Raw genomic sequence first — 22,401 nt, forward strand, 5'->3', positions numbered from 1 at the left:
ACCACTATACTCAGCCAACAGAGTGACAGAGTCAGACTCTGTCTCACAAAAGGAAAAAAAAAAATGAATGAATGAATCAATGTCTCTTCAGGAGGCAGAGAGAACTGCCCCTCCCTCCAGACTACCATCACAGCTTGCGGCTCTTGCCAGCCCTGGCTCATTCAGCTTAAATTATAACTAGCTACACACAAGGTCATCTTCCCCAACTAGGCTGAGGTCTTCTAGAAAGTCAGTTTCATGAAGGCCTGTACATGCAGTAGATGCACAAGGAATGACTTCTTTCTTTCTTTTTCTTTTTTTTTTAGACAAGGTCTCACTCTGTCGCCCAGGCTGGAGGGCGGTGATGCAATCTTGGCTCATTGCAACCTCCGCCTCCCAGGTTCAAGCAATTCTCTTGCCTCAGCCTCCCAAGTAGCTGTGATTACAGGCATGCACCATCATGCCTGTCTTATTTTTGTATTTTTGGTATAGGCGGGGTTTTACCATGTTGGCCAGGCTGGTCTTAAACTCCTGACCTCAAATGATCCACCTGCCTCGGCCTCCCAAAGTGCTGGGCTTATAGACACGAGCCACTGTGCCCAACCTCCAGTAATGTTTTTGAAAGGAGGGAAGGAAGGAAGGAAGGAAGGAGGCTTCCAAGAAGCCTCATGTCTTCTGCGTTTGTGCATAGCCACACTTGAAGTGTTGGCATCAGCAAATGGTTTGACCGAGGTGGGCATGGGTTGGGAAGGGTGTGGACCCCACCTGAACTCTGCACTCCTCGGTTACAAGAAGAAAAGGCACATTACCTCATAGTGGGGATGCGGGTCTCAGGTTCACCTGCGATCAGAGGAGCCTCCAGGGTCAGGGATCCCAGGCTGGCCCGGCTGCCCTTCCGGGGAGACTCACGAGATGAGCCAGTAACAGAGTCCTCGTCGGAGGAGCAGTCATCAAAAGAGCCCAGGATGAAACTGGTCATCAGCTGCCTCTTGATGTTTGCCTGCTTCTTGTCTTCTTTGGAGGCGGAGCTGGCTTGCTGGCCCTGGGGCCTGGCTGGGGAGGACAGGCCATTGGTATCTGGGGCCTCCAGGCCTTGTGTCCCGGTCCCATTAGCTTGGAGCTCTGGGGAGGGTGCTGCATCGTTGGAAGAAGCAGGGTTTCTTGGGGGCTTCTGGTGGGAGGGTGGCAGGGAGTTCCTCCGCCAACCGGCACCTTTGGGGCCTTTGTGGGAGGCTGGCTCGGCCTGGCTGGGAGTCTTGGGCAGAGAGCAGCCCTCCTCATTTCTCTGCAGTGTCTTCCCTAAGTTGTCAGAGTCTGGAAGGGGCTCCTGGCTCGGGATGAAGTTCGTTTCTGACTTGCTCTTGGTGATCGGCTTGGAGTCCGTCATTTTCCCCCAGATTTTTAACCAGGAAAAGGTCAGACAGGAGAAAAACAGACAAGACAGGAAAAGAAGCAAGACCATTCAGAAAATCTGTAAGGAGAAAAACAGAGACATTTTAGGGTTTACATAATCAAGTGATTTCTCTCCTAAAGAAGCTAGAGGGCCAGGAGGCTGTTGGGGTGCTGTGCATTCCAGAAACACTGGACGGGGGAGAGATGGGGTTCTCCTCCCAGCTCTGCCTGTAACATGCTTGGACATATTCCTTCACCCCTCTGGATCTTAGTTTCCTGCCTCTAATTTAGGTATAGTAACACTAGCTCAATGTACATCCTAAACGTGCATGTGAGTGAGAACTAAATGAGATGCACGTTAAGGGACTTCATTCTGACAGCATTATTCATAATGTCGAAATGTGAAAACAGCCCCAATATCTGTTAACCAATGAATGTAGCAACAGAATCGATCGATCTATGGATAAACAGGTGGATCCAAACAATGGAACATTCTTCAGCCATAAAAAGAAGGCTGGCTGGGCACAGTGGCTCAGACCTGTAATCCCAACACTTTGGGAGGCTGGGGTGGGTGGATTGCTTGAGGCCAGGAGTTCCAGACCAGCCTGAGCAACATGACAAAACGCTGTCTCTACTAAAAGTACAATAATTAGTTAGGCATGGTGGCCCCCCAGCTACTTGGGAGGCTGAGGCATGAGAATCACTTGAACCTGGGAGGTGGAGGTTGCAGTGAGAGAAGAGAAGGAGGAGAAGGGAAGGAGAAGGAGAAGGGAAAGGAAGAAGAAGGGAAGGGAAAGAGAAGGAGAAGGGAAGGGAAAGGGAAGGGGAGGGGAGGGGAAGGGGAGGAGAAAGGGAAGGGGAGGGGAAGGGCAGGGGAGGAGAAGAGGAGGGAAAGGGGAGGGGAAGGGACCCCAATACATGCTACAATGTGGATGAACCTTGAAAACTTGCTAAGTTAAAGAAGCCAATCAGGAAAGGTCACATATTCTATGATTCCAAGTGTATGAAATGTCCCAAACAGGCAAATCTTGAGAGACAGAAAACAAATTAGTGGTTGGTAGGAGCTAGTGGCATGGGGGTGATGGCTGCAGGGTGTAGGGTTTCTGTTTGGGATGATGAAAATGTTCTAGAGCAGACTGAGGTGATGGTTGTACAACTCTATGGATATAGTTTAAAAAAACTGATTTGTCTTTTACATGAGTGGATTGTATGCCATGTGAATTATCTCTCAATAAAACTGGGTTTTTGATTATTTTTTTGTTTTGAGATGGATCTTGCCTTGTTGCCCAGGCTGGAGTGCAGTGGCACAATCTCTGCTCGCTGCAACCTCCACCTCCTGAGTTCCAGCAATACTCCTGCCTCAGCCTCCTCAGTAGCTTGGACTACAGGAATGCACCACCATGCCTGGCTAATTTTTGTAGAGATGGAGTGTCACCATGTTGACCAGGCTGGTCTTGAACTCCTGACCCCGAGTGATTCACCTGCCTTGGCCTCCCAAAGCACTGGGATTACAGACATGACCCACTGCACCCAGCCAAAGCTGTTATTCTTTTTAAAAGACTTTTAACTCTATTCCACCTTATAAATGGAATTGTTGCTTCTGTCATCATCATCATCATCATTATCATCATCATCATCATCATCATCATCATCATCCTAGTATTATCATCATAGTCAGTCATCATCATGGCCCTGGAGGAAGGGCGGCATCACCCCCAGCGTGGAGCATTCTTATACCTAGTGTAGAAGCCCAACAAGCCTCAGGAGAGTCTTCTGTTCCAGGGTCTAGACCGTTGCCGGGCTTACAAGTATGTGTTGAAAGAATGAACGTGGGTATTCCCATCTGTAACCCACACATCTTTCTATCACCCTAACTCTGGCCTAGGAATGAGTAGATCATTGTTGTTTGAAGAAAATCTTGTTTTAAAAATGAGCCCAATGCAGTGGCTCATGCCAGTAATCCCAGCACTTTGGAAGGCTGAGGCAGGCAGATCACCTGAGGTTGGGAGTTTGAGACCAGCCTGGCCAACATGGCGAAAACCTGTCTCTACTAGAAATACAAAAATTACCTGGGCATGGTGGTGGATGCCTGTAGTTCCAGCTACTCAGGAGGCTGAGGCAGGAGAATCGCTTGAACTTGGGAGGCGGAGGTTGCAGTGAGCTGAGATCAGGCCACTGCACACTATCCTACGCAACAGAGTGAGACTGTCTCAAAAAAAAAAAAAAAGGGAGCATGGGAGGTGGAGGTTGAAGTGACCCAAGATGGTGCCACTGCACTCCAGCCGGGACAACAGAGTGAGACTCTATTTCAAAAAAAAATTTTTAATAGGACCTCTACGTGTTGAAATTTCTGAATCAATTTTGCCACAATTATATACTGGAAGCATTAGAAAAGCAGGACCACGCCGGGCGCGGTGGCTCAAGCCTGTAATCCCAGCACTTTGGGAGGCCGAGGCGGGTGGATCACGAGGTCGAAAGATCGAGACCATCCTGGTCAACATGGTGAAACCCCGTCTCTACTAAAAATACAATAAAACTAGCTGGGCATGGTGGCGTGTGCCTGTAATCCCGGATACTTAGGAGGCTGAGGCAGGAGAATTGCCTGAGCCCAGGAGGCGGAGGTTGCGGTGAGCCGAGATCGTGCCATTGCACTCCAGCCTGGGTAACAAGAGCGAAACTCCGTCTCAAAAAAAAAAAAAAAAAAAGAAAAGCAGGACCACGAAGCTCAGCAGGTCAATTTGGTATCTAAAAAACTTGCTTTTTTTTTTAGTCAGAATCTCACTCTGTCACCCAGGCTGGAGTGCAGTAGTGTGATCTCAGCTCACCGCAACCTCTGCCTCCTGGGTTCAAGAGATTCTCGAGCCCCAGCCTCCCCTGGGATTACAGGTCCCCACACCACACCCGGCTAATTTTTGTATTTTTTGTAGAGGTGGGGTTTCACCATGTTGGCCAGGCTGGTGTCAAACTCCTGACCTCAAGTGATCTGCCCACCTTAGCCTCCCAAAGTGCTGGGATTACAGGCATCAGACACTGCACCTGGCCATAAAGCTTTTTCTTTTTAAATTTCAACACAATGTTTTCAAGGGAAGTGGAAAAGTTCTCAGTATTTCTCAGAACTAAATCATCCAAGTACTTCTTGCACACTTTCAGCAGCAGAATTTGCTGGTATGTTGCCAAGGCTATTTTCTAGGTAGTACACAGGGTCAGAGGGTTTTTTCCTTTCAAGATCATGATTTTTTTAAAGAGAAAACTCTGTCAAGGGTGATTCAATGTCAATGTCAATGTAACATGCCACATTAATAGAACAAAGAAAAACACAACGTGATTATTTCAATTGATGCAGGGTTACCTACATGAAAAACCTCAGAGCGTTTTTTTTTTTTGTTTTTGTTGTTTTTGTTTTGTTTTGTTTTGTTTTTGAGACGGAGTCTTGCCCTGTTGCCCAGGCTGGAGTGCAGTGGCGTGATCTCAGCTCACTGCAAACTTCTGCCTCAGCCTCCTGAGTAGCTGAGACTACAGGCATGTGCCACCACACCCGGCTAATTTTTGTATTTTTAGCAGAGACAGGGTTTCACCATGTTGGCCAGGCTGATCTTGAACTCCTAACCTCGTAATCCGCCCGCCTTGGCCTCCCAAAGTGCTGGGATTACAGGCGTGAGCCACCAAGCCCAGCCGCCTTTCCCTTTTCTTTGCAGTGTAATGATGTGGGACCCAAAGGTCACCCCACACAAGAATTTTTCCCAAGTGAACACATAGAGATTGGGGGAACTGCTTGAGAAAGCTACCGAAGAAAGTCTCTGAGCCTCAGTTTCCTCATCTATAAAATGGGGATACAAATTCTCGCCCCATTCACCTGTCTCACTGCTGCTCCCTGAGTAACATCTGTACCTATATAGCAACCACACACACAAGCCAGCACATTTGTGGAGTGTCTTCAGGCTCCCAAGACCCTCACCACCACCTGCCTCCAATCCTCAAAACACCTCAATACAGCCGGGCACGGTGGCTCGCACCTGTAATCCCAGCAGTTTGGGAGGCTGAGGCGGCTGGATCACCTGAGGTGAGGAGTTTGAGACTAGCCTGGCCAACATGGCGAAACCTCATTCTACTAAAACTACAAAAATTAGCTGAGTGTGGTGGTGCATATCTGTAAACTCAGCTACTTGAGAGGCTGAGGCAGGAGAATCGCTTGAACCCAGGAAGAGGAGGTTGCAGTGAGCCAAGATCATACCACTGCACTCCAGCCTGCGTGACAGAGCGAGACCTGTCTCAAAAAAACAAACAAACAAAAAAAAAAACCCAATGGATGGTATTATTGTTATTGTCATTATTCGACTTCCATTTTACAGTTTGGTAAGCTGTGGCTCAGAGAGATCAGTAACCTCCTCTTCTTGTACCTTTTCCACTGTCCCACTACTGCAGTGGAGATGAGTAAACTCCATAAGGCAGCAGGTGGTACAAGGAGCGTGTAGATATGATCCTCAAAGCAGGCAGACACCTGGCTGTGTACCTTTAAGACACAGCCGCAGATCGACGTGTAAACTAACAATGCCAGACGAGGGGGCCGTGGTCAAGAATGAGCACTGATCATGCAGTTGAATTCCACGAGAAGGAAAGGCCAGAGAAGCCCTTCCAATGAACCTCTGTGGACCCTGCCATGACAAGCTGCTGCCCTTCGCTGAAATGACCCAGCTGACCCGAAAACCAGATCCCAGACAAAGCTATTTTTACGTCTTGCAAACCTAACCCAAGCAACAGCTGCCTGGTGCCAGGGCGATCGTGGCCCTCACCACAATGAACGCAAGGGACTGTTCAGTCCTAGTAAGTGCTGGCCGGTCACCAGGCAAGGGCAGGGCAAGGGTGAGTCAGGGGTCTGTTTCCCAGTGCCCCCCACAGCACATACATCCCCATGCCTGGTGAGGTCTTTGAAGGACAGAAGGGACAGGGTGTCAGCATCCAGCAATTCCCATCCACACTTGGATTTTTCCTCCCACCAAGATTAAGTTCCCAGCACTTATTGCCACTTACCGTCACTGGGGATGCAGCCACCAGCTCCATTCTTGAGTGAGGCTGGCAGGCGCCCACAGGGTGACTAAGGGAACCCAGCTGGCAGAGTGTCACCTTTCAGCAGGAGGCTGGTGGCGTGTATCAGGCCATGGGGGTGGGGCTTGGCAGCCAGCGCTCCAACATGGGTGAGCGTTCCCCCAAGTTGGCAGTGCAGGACGCCTTTATCTGTCACCAGTAAATTTAAGCCATTTCCAAGATCCTCACTCAGTCTTCTCCTGACCTCAGACTTAAGTGGTTAAGAGGCTATCTGCACTCCCAGGGGTTTCGTGGGCTGAAGGGCCACCTCTCTCCGGCTTGCCACATTTCTGTACTTAGCCCTACTTCACTCCTCATGCAATCACCCTCTTTCCCAACTTTCCATCCCAATGTTCCTGTAATCACAACAGCCCTGAGAAGACAGGAAAACATAAACATGTTCCAAGGGGTTCATCTGTCAGACGCCTGTCCAGAGGTGAGGGTGAGACTCAGCACACTTGGGTTTGGCCATATTGGGCATGAATGGCCAGCTGGACACACAGGCCAACCCAGACAGGAAAGAGAAGCAATAGCATTGGGACGAAGAGGGGGTGGTCAAGGACCCTCCACCCAGTGGCACAATGTCCTTCTGCAAATTCAGAGATAATTAAACCGATGGGGACAGACAAAGGGTGGCTGCCAGGGTGAGAGGGGTTGACCAGAGGACACTTTCACCTGCATTTGGCCTGCAGGTGCAGAGGTGTCTTGGATCAGAGTGTCTCTCAAAAGCTATCACAAGGTCAGGAGATTGAAACCATCCTGGCCAACGTGGTGAAACCCCATCTCTACTAAAATATAAAAAACTAGCTGGGCGTGGTGGTGTGCACCTGTAGGACCAGCTACTCGGGAGGCTGAGGCAGAAGAATCGCTTGAACCTGGGAGGTGGACGTTGCAGTGAGCCAAGATTGTGCCACTGCACTCCAGCCTGGCGACAGAGCAAGATTCTGTCTCAAAAAAAAAAAAAAAAAAAAAAGCCACCTGCTGCAACCTCCAGCTGAACACGGGGAAGCACAGTGGTCACCAAGTCCAGGGTGCTTGTTTTGTAGGTGAGCAAACAGTGGCCAGGAGGTCACATGTGCAGTTAGCCACACAGCCAAAGACTGGAACCAACCAAGAGCCCCGGCTCCAGGCCAGCGCTATATTGAGGCATGATGGCAGCCAAAGTCGACTGTCACCGGGCACCTTGTTTGGTCCCCTGAAAACTGACCTGGGTTTACATGTCAGTTCTGCCATTACAAGCTGGGGAAGCCTTGGGCAAGTTAAATGCCCTCTGATCATCAGTCTCCTCAACTGCAAAATGGGGATAAGCATGGTACCTAGGTTATTGCTGGGCTGTTAAGAGCTCAATGAGTTCTTAACACTTCACAGCAACATGGGGCACTGAGCGCATTGCTGAGTGCAGTTGGGTGTACACATCTGAGCCATCACGATTCACCGTCTGCACTCAGAGCACCATAAGCAACGTGAGCCACTGCTCCAGGACACTTCCACCAATGGAGAGTGTGATCTTGAACAAATCACCTCCCCTCTCCAAACCTCAGTGTCCCCATCAAGAAAAGGAGGGACAACAGCCAGGCTCGCCTACCTCACCTGCCTTATTATGAAACTCAACCAAGATTCATGTAGTCGCTCAACACCAAATACAACCTTCACCCTCCTGGTGCACCAAACAGAAAGAACCAGGCAGGTGATGGTGAGTGCGACTTCTGCTGTGAGCATCCTCCTCCACTCATGGACAGAAAGGATTGGCATCTGGTTCACGGCACCTGTCTGTCCTGGGCAGGTGTCAGAGCTACTCTCTAAAAATCAGCCAGTGCAGGCAGGACAGGCAGATACCCCAACAAGGACAGCTTCCTAGGCCTGCAGCCTGGAACTGCTTTGGGTGTGGAGGGGATGGCGCCCTGCTGGAGCAGGCATGTTTCCGAAGGGGAGAAGTCTCTGGGCCTTCAGCAGCATGGACGAGGCCGAATTGTCATCCTTTCTGTTCCTTAATCTAATGAGGATGCTACCAAGGACTTTGGGTGGTTTGGGGGCCCAGGGAGACCATTTTTTAGGTTATTTCAAGAGAGGAGTTGAAGAAGGGAAGGAAATGTTAGGGAGTGCTACAGGGAAGGGGAAGTCATTCCTGATAAGCCATGGCAAGTGTTTTTCTGTCACTGGCATGTGTGGCCTATGGCAGCCACTGTGCTAAAAGCTTTACAGGCAGGGTTCTCAGGGTCCTGCTCCTTTTATAGGCGAGGAAACCGAGGCACAGTTACTCCATGAGCCCATACTTTTAAGACTCACGTAGCCTCACTTTGAAGCCTGAGCTCCTAATACTCAGACTCTCCTGCTCTACGTGTAGAATTTCTGCCTACAAACTCTAGGAAAGGTCTTAAGTGACTGTCAGGGTGACTGCTTTGTTTTTTACAGTTGTGAGCTTGTTTTTAAAACTGTCTGTGTCCATTCTTTTCTTTTTTTTTTTTTTTCTGAGAGATAGTGTCTTGCTTTGTCACCCAGGCTGACCTCAAGTGATCCTCCCACTTGGCCTCCCAAAGTGTTGGGATTATAGGACTGAGCCACTGTGTCTGGCCTGTGTCCATTCTTAAGGAACTTAAAATGCCACAAAGAAATAAGCAATGTTTGTCAATTAACAATTAAGTTGACCAGGTGCAGTGGCTTATGCCTATAATCCCAGTACTTTGGGAGGCTAAGGTGGGAGGATTGTTTGAATCTCGGAGTTCAAGACCAGTCTGGGTAACATAGTGAGACCCTGTCTCGGAAAACAAATTAATTAATTAAATTAGAAAAACAAGTCCATCTATTATTGCTTTTTAAAAAAGCAATGAAAGTACTTCTCTAGACTTTGGGTTCTTCTTGGAAAGGCTTTGGGGGAGATAGGCATGTTATGTTCAAATAAAAAAACTTTTAAAATTAAAATCTAATTGCTGTCTGGGTGCAGTGGCTCACGCCTATAATCCCAGCACTTTGGGAGGCCAAGGTGGGCAGATCACTTGAGTTCGGGAGTTTGAGACTAGCCTGGCCAACATAGTGAAACCCCATCTCTACTAAAAATACAAATAAAAATTAGCCAGGTGTGGTGGCAGGCACCTGTAATCCCAGCTACTAGGGAGGCTGAGGCAGGAGAATCACTTGAACCCAGGAGGCAGGGGTTGCAGTGAGCCGAGACCACACCACTGCACTCCAGCCTGGGTGAGAGACTCCATCTCCAAAAAAAAAAAGATCTAATTGCTAGAATCTCAGAATCAGGAAAAGCCGCATCTAGAAGGCAGTTCAGAGAGGATACCTTCCAAGTTGGAGACAGACATGAGGGAGAGCAAATATAAAGGACACCTGCACTGGGACTTTGAAGGTTCAATAGGAGCTCACCAGGCTGCTAAGGGAGCAGGATATCTCAAGCAGAATTTGCTCTTGGGGACTCTGCCAAAGTTCCTAAAGCAGGAGCTATGATTAGCAAATTGGTCTGTTGTGAAGGATGATCCTTTAAGATTTTTGCATCTGAAGAGGATATGTGACAACTTTTAGCTGGCAGTGGAGGGAGGCATACCTCCCTGTGAACTGTAAGACTTGAGAAGGCACATCCCGGGTGTGATCCAAGAACCTTGCCTCCCCCTGCAATTGTGATTGAGGGCACTGGTGACACACCATGCTCCCTCGCCCCAGAGGAACGAATGTTCGGGACAGCAAAATAATTGCAACTGTCACCTGTAGGCATCTAGAAAGTGAGTCTGCTCCCTGACACTCCCTGACTGCAAATACTAAGAGCTTTATTAATTAATTAATTTATTTTTAGGTGGGTTCTGGCTCTGTCACCCAGGCTGGAGTACAGTGGCATGATCTTGGTTTCACTGCAACCTCTGCCTCCCAGGCTCAAGCGATCCTCCCATCTCAGCCTCCAGACCATTCCCAGATAATTTTTGCTTTTTTTTTTTTTTTTTGTAGAGACAGGATCTCACCTTGTTGCCCAGGCTGATCTTGAATTCCTAAGAGCTTTATTCTAATAATTAATAATAACAATAATGCCTTCCATTATAGTAAGCATTTTGTTTATACATATCCCATTCACACATGAGAATCCAATGTCCAGAGAGGTGGAGTGACTTGTCCAAAGTCACACAGGTTGGAGGTATCCATGGCATTCAACCCTGGGCTACCCAACTCTAAAGCTAGATTTGTCAGAGGTGGAGGTGAGCAGGCTGTTGATTCAGTTGTGTAATGGGCTACCCTCCTGGATGGGTGGAACTGGAGCCTGGAAAAGACACCCAAAGAGGGTCAGCAGTTCTCAAACTTACAACATGTCAGAGCATCTGGGTCTTCAGGAAACCCCAGCCAATCCCGCCAGCGTAAGCGTAAGATTACTACGTCTGTTTTGTGCTGAATCCCAGACCACTCCATCCAGAGTTGAGTACAGGTGTGCCGCATTCAAGGACTCTGATTTTGGAACAACTTCAGGGAGAAAAACATATTTAAGAGAAGTCTGTACCTTTCAGGAAATTACTGGGATGATTGAGTCACCCAGGGCCCTCTTAGAGTACAGACCCAGAAAGATGCACATCCACAATGCCTGGCGCACCATAGGTGCTCAATTAATGCCTGTTGAGCCAAATCAAACTGTGTGTGTGTATGTGTGTGCGCGCGTGCACACGCAGGCGCACACACGAAGACAAGGTCTCTCTCTGTCATCCAGGTTGGGATCCGGTGGTACAATCATAGCTCACTGCAGCCTCAAACTCTTGGGATCAAGCAAGTCTCCTGTTTGAGGCTCCCAAATAGGTGGGACTACAGGTACACACCACAACACCTAGCTAATCTTTTTTATATTTTGTAGAGACAGGGTCTTGCTATGTTGCCCAAGCTGGTCTTGAACTCCAGTCCTCAAGCAATCTTCCCACCTCTGCCTCCCCTCCCTGGGATTACAGGCATGAGCCACTGTGCCTGGCTCAAATCAAATTTTTGAAGTGGTGAATCTGCCATCCCAGGCAAAACTGGCCTTAATAGTTCCAGCCTGGCCCCTGCCTTGAAGGACGGTAAGAGGAGCTGTTTTTCCACCTCCAGTGGAAAACATGTTCTACTGTCTCAAGGTCCATCGGCTGACCTGCTCAGCCAGCATCTCTCTTGAATTATCCCTGCAGAAATTGCTGAAGTCTGCTGTCCAGGTCTCCTTGGTCCTGGTCCTTGCCACCTTCACAGGTGGAATCCTATCCTCTTTCCCCTCTCCCCCTGCTGCGCTGTGAATCTGCCTTCTTCAGCCATTCACTCATTCATCAGCAGGTATTTCCTCAGCACCTGCCAGGTGTGGTACAAGCTGCTGGAGACACGCAGCAAACAAGACACAGGAATGACCCAGCCCCGCCCTCGTGGGTTTGTGATCTCACTGCGAAGCAAATAAAATCAGAAACCTAAGTGCACAACCAGGAGAATCACCATGAACTCATGATGGATCAGATTTTACACCAAAATGTAAGTCATTTTTGTGTGAAACTAAGAACCCTCAGAGCGACACGGTGCATTGGTTGGAGCACAAGATCTGGTTTCAGGTTCTATTTCTCCTCTTCATTTCCTGTGTGACCTTGAACAAGTTTCCTCACCTCTCTGAGCTTGACTTTATCATGTATACAATGACAAGGAAGTCCTCACACAATTTTAGGGTTTAAGTGAACTAACACAGATCAAGTCGTTAACGAAAGAGTGTGCTACCATTCATGGTGCTCTCCACCAGGTACCAAGCATTGAGCTAAGTGATTTCCCTAAGACCAAGTTCAAGCCACTGTTATATCTCACTTGGGCCATTGCACAAGTCTCTTGACCCATCTCCCTGACCCGGTCTTGTCCTTCCAGTTCATTGTGCACAGAGGAGCCAAAGCGATCTTATAAAAATTCCACAAACTGAAGTCCTAGGATCAAGGTAGGAAAAAAAAAAAAAAAAAATCCACAAACATCTCCAGTGTCCAGATCAGATTATGATCTCTCTAAGAACATTTCCCACTGAAAGGAATTAGGACTCCTTGGAGATATGGCTGATTCCAGGTCTGGGGCAGAAATATACATGATGAGCGAGATATCTTCCTGCCTGAAAACCAGAGCCCTCCAGGGGCATGCCCTGCCAAAGAGAGGCTACAAATGGATGATGACTGCAGTGAATTCGAACATAACCAAATACCTTTCAAAACTATGAGGTCATAACACCAGTCAAAACAAAAACAACTCATTGATACTTTTCGTAGCTGCTAGGCTACTCATTACTCTGAAAATAGACTTACCAAAATAAGGGATATTATCAACCATGAATTCTGCCTTTCAGGGACTGTATTTCAGCGTAAGCAAATGATTGAGGAAAGTCATGTGGTACAGAACAATGAGAGTTGGGCCAGGTGCAGTGGCTCATGCCCATAATCCCAGTTCTTTGGGAGGCCAAGGCTGGTGGATCGCTTGAGCTCAGGAGTCTGAGACCAGCCTGGGCAACATAGTGAAACTGCATCTCTATCAGAAATACATAAAATTAGCCAGGCATGGTGATGAGCGCCTGTGGTCCCAGCTACTAAAGAGGCCGAGGCAAGAGGATCGCCTGAACCTGAGAAGCAGAGGTTGCAGTGAGCCAAAATCATGCCACTGCACTCTTGGCTGGGTGACAGAGAGAGACCCTGTCTCAAAAAAACAAAAAGAACAATGAGAGCTAATAAGTGCAGAAAGATTAATGGAAGTAGAAAATCACTATTTGCAACCAGTAATGAAACAATCATCTGAGCTCTGCAGCTTGTAAAGCCATTCGGCAAGAGGGTGATAGGGAACTTTACGATGGAGGTCAGACTGATAATCCCTGTTGATGAACCAACATCACTAACAGTGGGATAACTGAACTTTATGTTCTTGACATGATGCAAGAGAAAACGCAGGAAAACACCTTCAAAGTGTTCCCGCCAAGAATCTGCAACTGAGTTGTTTCAAATCTCTTGATGTATTTATTTATAGGAACAGAAGAACATGTTAGATGCCACTTGGAAGATGCAATCAGCCAAATCCAGAATATCAAAAATTCTATGGGACAAATGACCTGGTTTCAGTAAGTAACTGGCATTTAATAAAGGGAGTTGCTGATTATTACAGATTAGAAGAGACTTAAGAGAACCCCTGTGCATCCTGATTTGAACAAAACTGTTCAAAGACATCTTTGAGACACCTGGAGGACAGTCAGCATAGGTACCAGATTAAGGAATTATCATTCATTGATTTGTATATAATTATGACAATGGTTAAAAAAAAAAATCCTCGTCTCTTTTAGAGATATGTGCTGAAGTATTACAGGGAAAACAGTGTGATATCTGGCTCTGAGAATTGCTTGAAAATACTCTGGGGGCCAGATGCAGTGGCTCACATCTTTAATCCCAGTACTTTGGGAGGCCAAAAAGGAGGATCGCTTGAGTCCAGGAGTTTGAGGCCAGCCTGAGCAACATGGCAAAACCCTGTCACCTAAAAAATACAAAAAAAAAGTTATCCAGGCATGATGGCATGTGCCTGTAGTCCCAGATACTCTGGAGGCTGAGATGGGAGCCCAGGGTAGTAGAGGCTACAGTGAGCCGAGATCTTGCCACTGTACTCCAGCATGGGTGACAGAGCAAGACCCTGTCTCTTGATTGATTGATTGATTGATTAGACAGAGTCTCGCTCTGCCACCCAGGCTGGAGTGCAGTGGCGCAATCTCAGCTCACTGCAACCTCTGCCTCCCAGGTTCAAAAGATTCTCCTAGCTCAGCCTCCTGAGTAGTTGGGATTACAGGTGCATGCCACCAGGCCTGGCTAATTTTTGTAGAGACGGGGTTTTTCCATATTGGCCAGGGCTGGTTTCAAACTCCTGGCCTCAAGTGATCCGCCCGCCTTGGCCTCCCAAAGTGCTGGGATTACAGACGTGAGCCACCGTGCCCAGCCTAAGACTCTGTCTCTTAAATAAATAAATAAATAAACAAACAAACAAATAAATAAATAAAAATTGGGCCGGGTGCGGTGGCTCACGCCTGTAATCCCAGCACTTTGGGAGGCTGAGGTGGGTGGATCACGAGGTCAAGAGGTCAAGACCATCCTGGCCAACATGGTGAAAACCTGTCTCTACTAAAAATACACAAATTAGCTGGGCGTTTGGCACTTGCCTATAGTCCCAGCTACTCAGGAGGCTGAGGCAGAAGAATCGCTTGAACCCAGGAGGTGGAGGTTGCAGTGAGCTGAGACTGTGCCACTGTGCTCCAGCCTGGCAGCAGAGCAAGACTCCGTCTCAAAAAAACAAAAACAAAAACAAAAATAAAAAAATAAAACTTGGAGCTCTAATTAATGATACGCAAGCATGCTGAAGTATTCAAGCATAAAGACACCGATATCTGCAATTTACATGTGACAAATACAGAAAAATGTTAATGGTAGAATCTAATCGGGGTATATGTGCACCCACTGTAAAATTCTTTCAACTCGTATGTTTAACACTTTTTATAATAAAATGTTGGGGAATAATACAGGGAAAATGGGTATAGGCAGATGAAACTAGAAGGACAGAAAGACAATGGTTATCGAACCTGGCTGGTGAAAGTGTTGGAGCACCACTAAGCTATTCACTCCACTTCTGAAGGTATTAAAGACAGTCAACTTTTGACCGGGCGCAGCAGCTCATGCCTGTAATCCCAGCACTCTGGGAGACCAAGACGGGCAGATCACAAGGTCAGGAGTTTGAGACCAGCCTGGCTAATATGGTGAAACCCTGTCTCTACTAAAAATACAAAAAAATTAGCGGGGCATGCTGGCGCATGCTTGTAATCCCAGCTACTCAGGAGGCTGAGTCAGGAGAACTGCTTGAACCTGGAAGGCAGAGGTTGCAGTGAGCTGAGATCATGCCACTGCACTCCAGCCTGGGTGACAGAGCGAGACTGCATCTCAAAAAAGTAAAATAAAACATTTTTCCTATACTAAAAAGTTAAAAAATTCATAAAATACAATGCAAGCACCAGCCAGCTGATTGAAACCTGAATATTAATAGCTAATACTAATTAGTACTAATTTGTGCTAGGCTCTGTATTCAGCATTTTTTTTTTTTTTTTTTTTAAGACAGTGTCTGGCTCTGTTGCCTAGGCTGGAGTGCAATGGCACAATCATAGCTCATTGCAGCCTTGAATTCCTGGGCTCAAGCAATGCCCGTCCTCGGCCTCCAAAGCATTGGGATTATAGGCGTGTACCACCATGCCTGGCTAATTTTTTTTTTTTTTTTTTTTTTTTTTTTTTTTGGTAGAGACAGGGCCTCACTATGTTACCCAGGCTGGTCTTGAACTACTGGGCTCCAGTAATCCTCCCACCTTGCCCTCCCAAAGCACTGGGATTACAGGCATGAACCCCCATATCTGGCCTATATAAAGCATTTTATCATCATTATTTCATTCCACCTTATGAGACCAGTACCAGGGGAAGCCTTGCTTTATTGATGAGGAAGTTCTGGGATCCAGAAGTTAAACTGCCACAGTCATTCACCTGGGCAGTAAGCAGACGAACTGAATTCCACCTTTTCAGTGGCTGCTCACTGCACACCTTCCCATGGTCTGCATGGCCCTGGTGATTTGGCCTCTGCCACAGTTGCCCCTCTACGTTCCTCTGCACATGCTGCCTGGAATGTTCTGGAATGTTCTTCCCCTCCCTGCCCCCACTTCTGCCCTTTGCATGGTTATCTCTTGCTCTTTTTGTGATCTTTGGCTTCAGTGTCCTCACCTCAAACCCACTCTTTGATCCTCAGTGGTCTTATTCTGTAGGACACATGCCGTTCATCACGTGCTGACATGACTCTGTGAGTTCACCAAAGAGCTTATGCCTCTTCTCTGCTGGAACAGTGGAGAATGCCTCTCCCTTCCTAAGGGCAAGCACTGCCTCTGCCTTGCTCTGGGCTCTCCAGCACAGTGCTCAGCACACAGAAGCGTCAGGGTCAGTGAACACTTGCGGAAGGCCTGCACCCAGCTCAGTTGTGTCTGTGCCACCCCACCCCTGCTGCCTACCTGGGGAATCCTCCTGCTCCACAGAGTCCCTGGGGCTGGGAATATCCAGGTGAGGCCCTGGCCACGGGCACCTGCACAGCTGTTGAACCCGCTGCTGCCTGTCCCCTCGTACTGCTGTATCAAGGGCCACCAGAGATGCCACGGAACACCACATTCTCGCTGTACACCCCATGGTGCCCTGACCTCTTCCTCCTGGCACTCATCACACGTTGTAGTTATGTGGGTCATTAGTACACATCTACCAGCATCCCCCACTAGAAGGTAAGATCTGTGAGAGCAGGCAAGGCTTAAAACCCAGAGGGACACAGATTTATCATCGATTCCTGACTTCATCTCCCCTCATCCCTTCCCTAGTCTATTCATGACTCTGAAAATAGGGCTCTTCCGTAACTCCAGTGTGGACATGTGGGAGCCATATAGCTGTCCCTCAAGGAACACATAAAAGCACGTTAAAGACGAATGAAGGCTGGAGGATGTGGTGGCTCACGCCTGTAATCCCAGCACTTTGGGAGGCCTAGCCAGGCGGATCACTTGAGATGAGGAGTTTGACACCAGCCTGGCCAACACGGTGAAAGCCTGTTTCTACTAAAAATACAAAAAGTAGCCAGGTGTGGTATTGTGTGCCTGGGGTCCCAGCTACTTGGGAGGCTGAAGCAGGAGAATCTCTTGAACCCGGGAGGTGGAGGTTACAGTGAGCCAAGTTCATGCCACTGCACTCCAGCCTGGGCAACGGAGCGAGACTACGTCTCAAAAAAAAAGGAAAGCTGATGTTTGTTGAGCACCTACTACACACCGAGTCTTAGACGCTGTGCACTTTGTGTGTGTTACCTCTTTAAATGTTCACAAATATGATGAGAGGAGGCACAGAGGGGAAGTCTGTTGTGCAGAGTCACATCACTGGGTGGCAGAGCTGGGCTCTGGGCTGGGCCCTCCAGCTCCAGAGTATGAACGTGTGTGGCACCCATGTGTGGTGTGTGGGAATGTTGCCTTCATCCCTTCCCCTACGCCCACCATTGCCTCACTCCAAGGTTGAGCTAGGGCAACAGCCTGTTAGCAGATCTCCCTGAATTTATTCTAGTTCCTTCTTGAACCCAGGGAGACTGAGCTCTATTTCCACACACATGCATGCACACACGCATGCACACGTGCACACATGCACACACCACCCCTTGCACCCTGCTCAAGAGCTCGAGCCTGTGAACCTCATCCATTCTGCGGTCCCACCTCCCAGGATCCTGCAAGGATTTGAGGAAGGCATGAAATGAAACAGCTCCATGTTTTGCAAAAGTTGACTATGAATACCAATCCTGAAAGAGGGTTCCCACCCTTGCCAAAAAAATAACATTTCTGGGGCCAAATCCCAACATCACATCTTGGAGAGTCCCCACTGATTTAGCATGGTAAAGGCTCTGAGAAGTCCTGCTGTAAAGCACAGGCAGCCTGGTGTTCCCCACACTGACTGGCCCTAGAGCCCTGTTTCCACCTTGCATGGGCAGCTCTCCACATCAGGAGAGCTCCAGAAGCCTCACTTTGTTGGGAGTAAGGAAACAAAAGACCGAAACCTTCCTTCTAACACAGCAGGGAAAGCCTTCTAGGTCAGCTGGGAGGAGCATGTCCAACAACTGATTATTCTGCAATAGCTAGGATTGAAGTCTGCAGCTGATTTGCTTCCAAATAGAAAGGAGAGTGTGTGCAAGATTGTCCTCTGATATCGCCTTCACTCATAATTTAACTTAAAAATATGGAGCTTGATTAGTTCAACAAGAGTGGGGAGTGGTGCAAAATCCTTTTTTTTTTTTTTTTTTGAGATGGAGTCTTGCTCTGTTGCCCAGTCTGGAGTGCAGTGGCATAATCTCAGCTTACTGCAACCTCCGCCTCCTGGGTTCAAGCAACTCTCCTGCCTCAGCCTCCCAAGTAGCTGGGACTACAGGCACATCACCACACCTAGCTAATTTTTGTATTTTTAGTACAGACAGGATTTCACCATGTTGGCCAGGTTGGCCTTGAACTCCTGACCTCAAGTGATCCACCCGCCTCAGCCTCCCAAAGTGCTGGATTATACATGTGAGCCACTGTGCCATCTCAAAATCCATTTTTTTTTTTTTTTTTTTTTGAGACGGAGTTTCGCTCTTGTTACCCAGGCTGGAGTGCAATGGCGCGATCTCGGCTCACCGCAACCTCCGCCTCCTGGGTTCAGGCAATTCTCCTGCCTCAGCCTCCTGAGTAGCTGGGATTATAGGCACGCACCACCATGCCCAGCTAATTTTTTGTATTTTTAGTAGAGACGGGGTTTCACCATGTTAACCAGGTTGGTCTCGATCTCTCGACCTCGTGATCCACCCGCCTCGGCCTCCCAAAGTGCTGGGATTACAGGCTTGAGCCACCGCGCCCGGCCTTTTTTTTTTTTTTTTTGAGATGGAGTCTCGCTCTGTTGCCCAGACTGGTGTGCAGTAGCACCATCTTGGTTCACTGCAAACTTTACCTCCCATGGTCAAGCAATAATCCTGCCTCAGACTCCCCAGTAGCTGGGATTACAGGCACAAGCCACCATGCCCAGCTGATGTTTGTATTTTTAGTAGAGATAGGTTTCACCATGTTGGCCAGGCTGGTCTTGAACCCCTGACCTCAAGTGATCTGTCCTCAGCCTCCCAAAGTGTTGGGATTACAGGTGTGAGCCACCACACCTGGATCTTTTCTATGTGTGGTTGTTTTCTGAGGCCCCAGCATGGGTCAGAGTGGCTGAGGGGTAAGCCCAGAGAGCAGGACTTTTGGAGTACAGGAGACTGGGCGGAGGCTTTGCCATTTCTTATCTGATTGGCCTGAGCCCATCATGGAAATTCTCTGAACCTGGGTTTCCTGGCCTGTGGAATGGAATAAATAAAAATTCCTTCCTAGGATTGTCCTCAGAATTATGTGAGATCACATAATTATTATGAATATCTGGGGTATGCCAACTATCCAATAATCGAAACCTTGATTTCTCTCCTGTGCCCAGCCTGGATTCTCTGATACAAAGATCCCTGGATTCCTGGAATAAAATGAACACAGCCTGTCTTCCTAGAAAATTACCTTACTCTACGGTAACAAATTTACTATTATCATTGCAAACAGAGAGATCTATTAGAATAGAATATGAAACATGAATGCACTTTTCAGATCAAATGCAAGATTTCTAACTGTGTTTCCTGGGTACAGATGAACTCTACTTTGAAGTAAGAAGTTCCTGAATCACAAATTCAGAGGAAGCATGAGAACAAGGTATTCCAGGTTGGGCACAGTGGCTCATACCTGTAATCTCAGCACTTTAGGAGGCCAAGGCGGGCAGATCACTTGAGGTCAGGAGTTCGAGATCAGCCTGGCCAACATGACAAAACCCCATCTCTACTAAAAATACAAAAATTAGCTGGGTGTGGTGGCGCTTGCCTGCAATCCCAGCTACTCAGGAGACTGAGATTGAGGAATTGCTTGAACCTGGGAGGCAGAGGTTGCAGTGAGCTGAGATTGCGCCACCACATTCCAGCCTGGGTGACAGAATGAGACTCTGTCTCAAAAGGAAAAAAGAAAAAGAACAAGGTATTCCAAAGTTTCTACTGGGGTAAGACTTCGAGGAAACCTTTATTTCAAAAGATTAAAATGTTTATTTCCCCATGAAGACTAGGTATCTTGTAATGCTAGAATTCCTGTCTCAGACCTAAAGGTGATAAAGCATGAGTGAGTTTATGCAACACCTGAGCAAAAGCAAATAAAACTCTTAAGAGCTTCTCAAAGAAAATTACAGATTGGAGATACTTTCATCTCTAAGTCACATGAATTAGGATTGGCTGGGTCTTTCCACTTAAAACTTGGAGATATCATAAAAAGAAATCTTGTAAAGAACTCCATGTCACTGTTAGCAAAAAAAAAAAAAAAAAAAAAAATGCAGGCCGGGTGTGGTAGCTCAAGTCTATAATCCCAGCACTTTGGGAGGGCGAGGTGGGTGGATCATGAGGTCAAGAGATCAAGACCATCCTGGCCAACATGGTGAAACCCTGTCTTTACTAAAAATACAAAAAAAAAAATTAGCTGGGTGTGGTGGCACGCGCCTGTAGTCCCAGCTACCTGGGAGACTGAGGCAGGAGAATTGCTTGAACCTGGGAGGCGGAGGTTGCAGTGAGCAGAGGTCGCCACTGCACTCCAGCCTGGTGCCTGGTGACAGAGCAAGACTCTGTCTCAAAAAAAACAAAAAACAAACAAACAAAAAATGCAATTTATAAAATGATATCTTCACCTTTCCGGTTTTTAAATTGTAAGTTCTATGTCCTGAGAATTCCCCAGTCCTGGGCAAATTCGGATGGCTGGCCACCCAACCTATATGGAGGCCTACTGAGGTTCAAAAATAAAAGTAATCACAATGGACATGAGGGAGATAGCTGTGTACGGTGTGAGTGTACAGAATAAACGGTCTAAGGGGTTTTATACCAAACTGTGCACAGTGGCTCCCTGGAGGAGGAGGGTCAGCCAGGAACAACAGAGCAAGGAGACTTTCGCTCAGTGCTGCATGACTTTTTAACTTGCATATTATTTTGCAATGCATTTTCTAAACATTTAAAGAACGTCATGTCTTCCTAGGAATATAGGACAACTACAAACACTTTACTCTTAGTCTGCCTTTTTTGTTTGTTTGTTTGAGATAGAGTCTTGCTGTGTTGCCCAGGCTGGAGTGCAGTGGCACGATTTCAGCTCACTGCAATCCCCGCCTCCGGGGTTCAAGCGATTCTCCTGCCTCAGCTTCCCGAGTAGCTGGAATTAAGGCACCCGCCACCAGGCCTGGCTAATTTTTGTATTTTTAGTAGAGATGGGGTTTCGCCATGTTGGCCAGGCTGGTCTCAAACTCCTAACCTCAAGTGATCCACCAGCCTTGGCCTCTGGAAGTGCTGGGTGGCATAAGCCATCACACCTGGCCTTAGTCTGCTTAAAAAAAAAAAAAAAAAAAAAAAAAAAAAAAGAACCACCATTTGAGGAAACAGAATACTGTTCCTTAAGACAGTAGGTTTGGAAAAAAAAAAAAAACCAGAGAAATGTTTATAAAAGATTGTAGAACTGATATGGGAGCATGTCCAAGGACCCACACCATTCACAGAAGCAAAGAAAGGCCTTCTCTTTCATCCGCATTACATTTTGAGGTCTTCTGATCAGCTTCCTTCAAAGATGACAGGAGTCATTTTTCCCTTGGGGACCCCAAGTGCAGGCCTTCATACAGGGCCTGCTTTCACTATACATTGGGTTAAATTCACCTGAATGCTGGCTGAATGGGCTGGGTCCCGGGGAGGGGTGAGCTGACTTACCACTTTATTCCTGCAGCTTTTCTCTTGCCATGTCCTCCCAACCGTGCATTCAGAGTTACATTTTCCAGGTTCCTTGTTTGCCGAGGGCCTGAATCTAAGCCTGCTAGCTGCTTACTGTGGGGAATGCAAATGTCACTTTTAGATTAACCGGCCCCTGCTGTTTAAAAATATCCTGGAGCACTTAACCTTCAGAGCCCTGAATAGCAGCAACAATCCAGGGCAAAGAAGAGAAAGATCCCATGCCAAACCACCTGCGCAGCGGCACTGGCTCCTCCTGGGAGAGTTCTGCTGTCTGTCTGTCCATCCCATAACTCGCTTTATTTCTAAATTCTTAGACATTGAAGCCATGAGGCATCTGAAGTTCACGTTGTCGTCAGCAGCAGGCACAAAGTCATTCGAGCCCTCCTGTGACATGCTGAAAATTAACTGCCTACAGGTGTTGGTCATTTGAGAAACAAGCCCACGGTGAACACCGTGAATCGGAAGGTGACTGCTATCAGGTCACCTGGCTTCTCTCCCCTGAAAAGATTTGGCGAAACCCTCTCAAATCACGCCACTGAATGGAATGTTTTCAACTTCTCGTGACTTGGGGATCAAAGGAAAAAACAG

At 47.6% G+C, this 22,401-nt stretch overlaps 1 protein-coding gene across 5 annotated transcripts in view; it reads right to left on the reverse strand.

Annotated features, from left to right (window-relative positions):
- The window catches only part of ACACB (acetyl-CoA carboxylase beta), a 157,158-nt gene extending 135,030 nt beyond the window's left edge, over positions 1-22,128 (reverse strand). For 2 of the 5 annotated variants that reach the window (XM_074402268.1, XM_074402267.1), the window contains exons 1-2: positions 6,400-7,279; positions 789-1,450 (exon numbers count right to left, since the gene is read on the reverse strand). In XM_074402268.1, coding sequence (XP_074258369.1) covers positions 789-1,441 — 653 coding nt within the window. In that variant the 5' untranslated portion in view covers positions 1,442-1,450; positions 6,400-7,279. Of the gene's footprint in view, positions 1-788; positions 1,451-6,399; positions 7,282-21,792 lie in introns of those variants that run through there. The other 3 variants (XM_074402271.1, XM_074402272.1, XM_039471839.2) reach the window with 2 other exon arrangements.
- Between the last annotated feature and the right edge of the window lie 273 nt (positions 22,129-22,401).

This window comes from Saimiri boliviensis, chromosome 7, assembly GCF_048565385.1.
Source record: "Saimiri boliviensis isolate mSaiBol1 chromosome 7, mSaiBol1.pri, whole genome shotgun sequence".
Lineage (NCBI taxonomy): Eukaryota > Metazoa > Chordata > Mammalia > Primates > Cebidae > Saimiri > Saimiri boliviensis.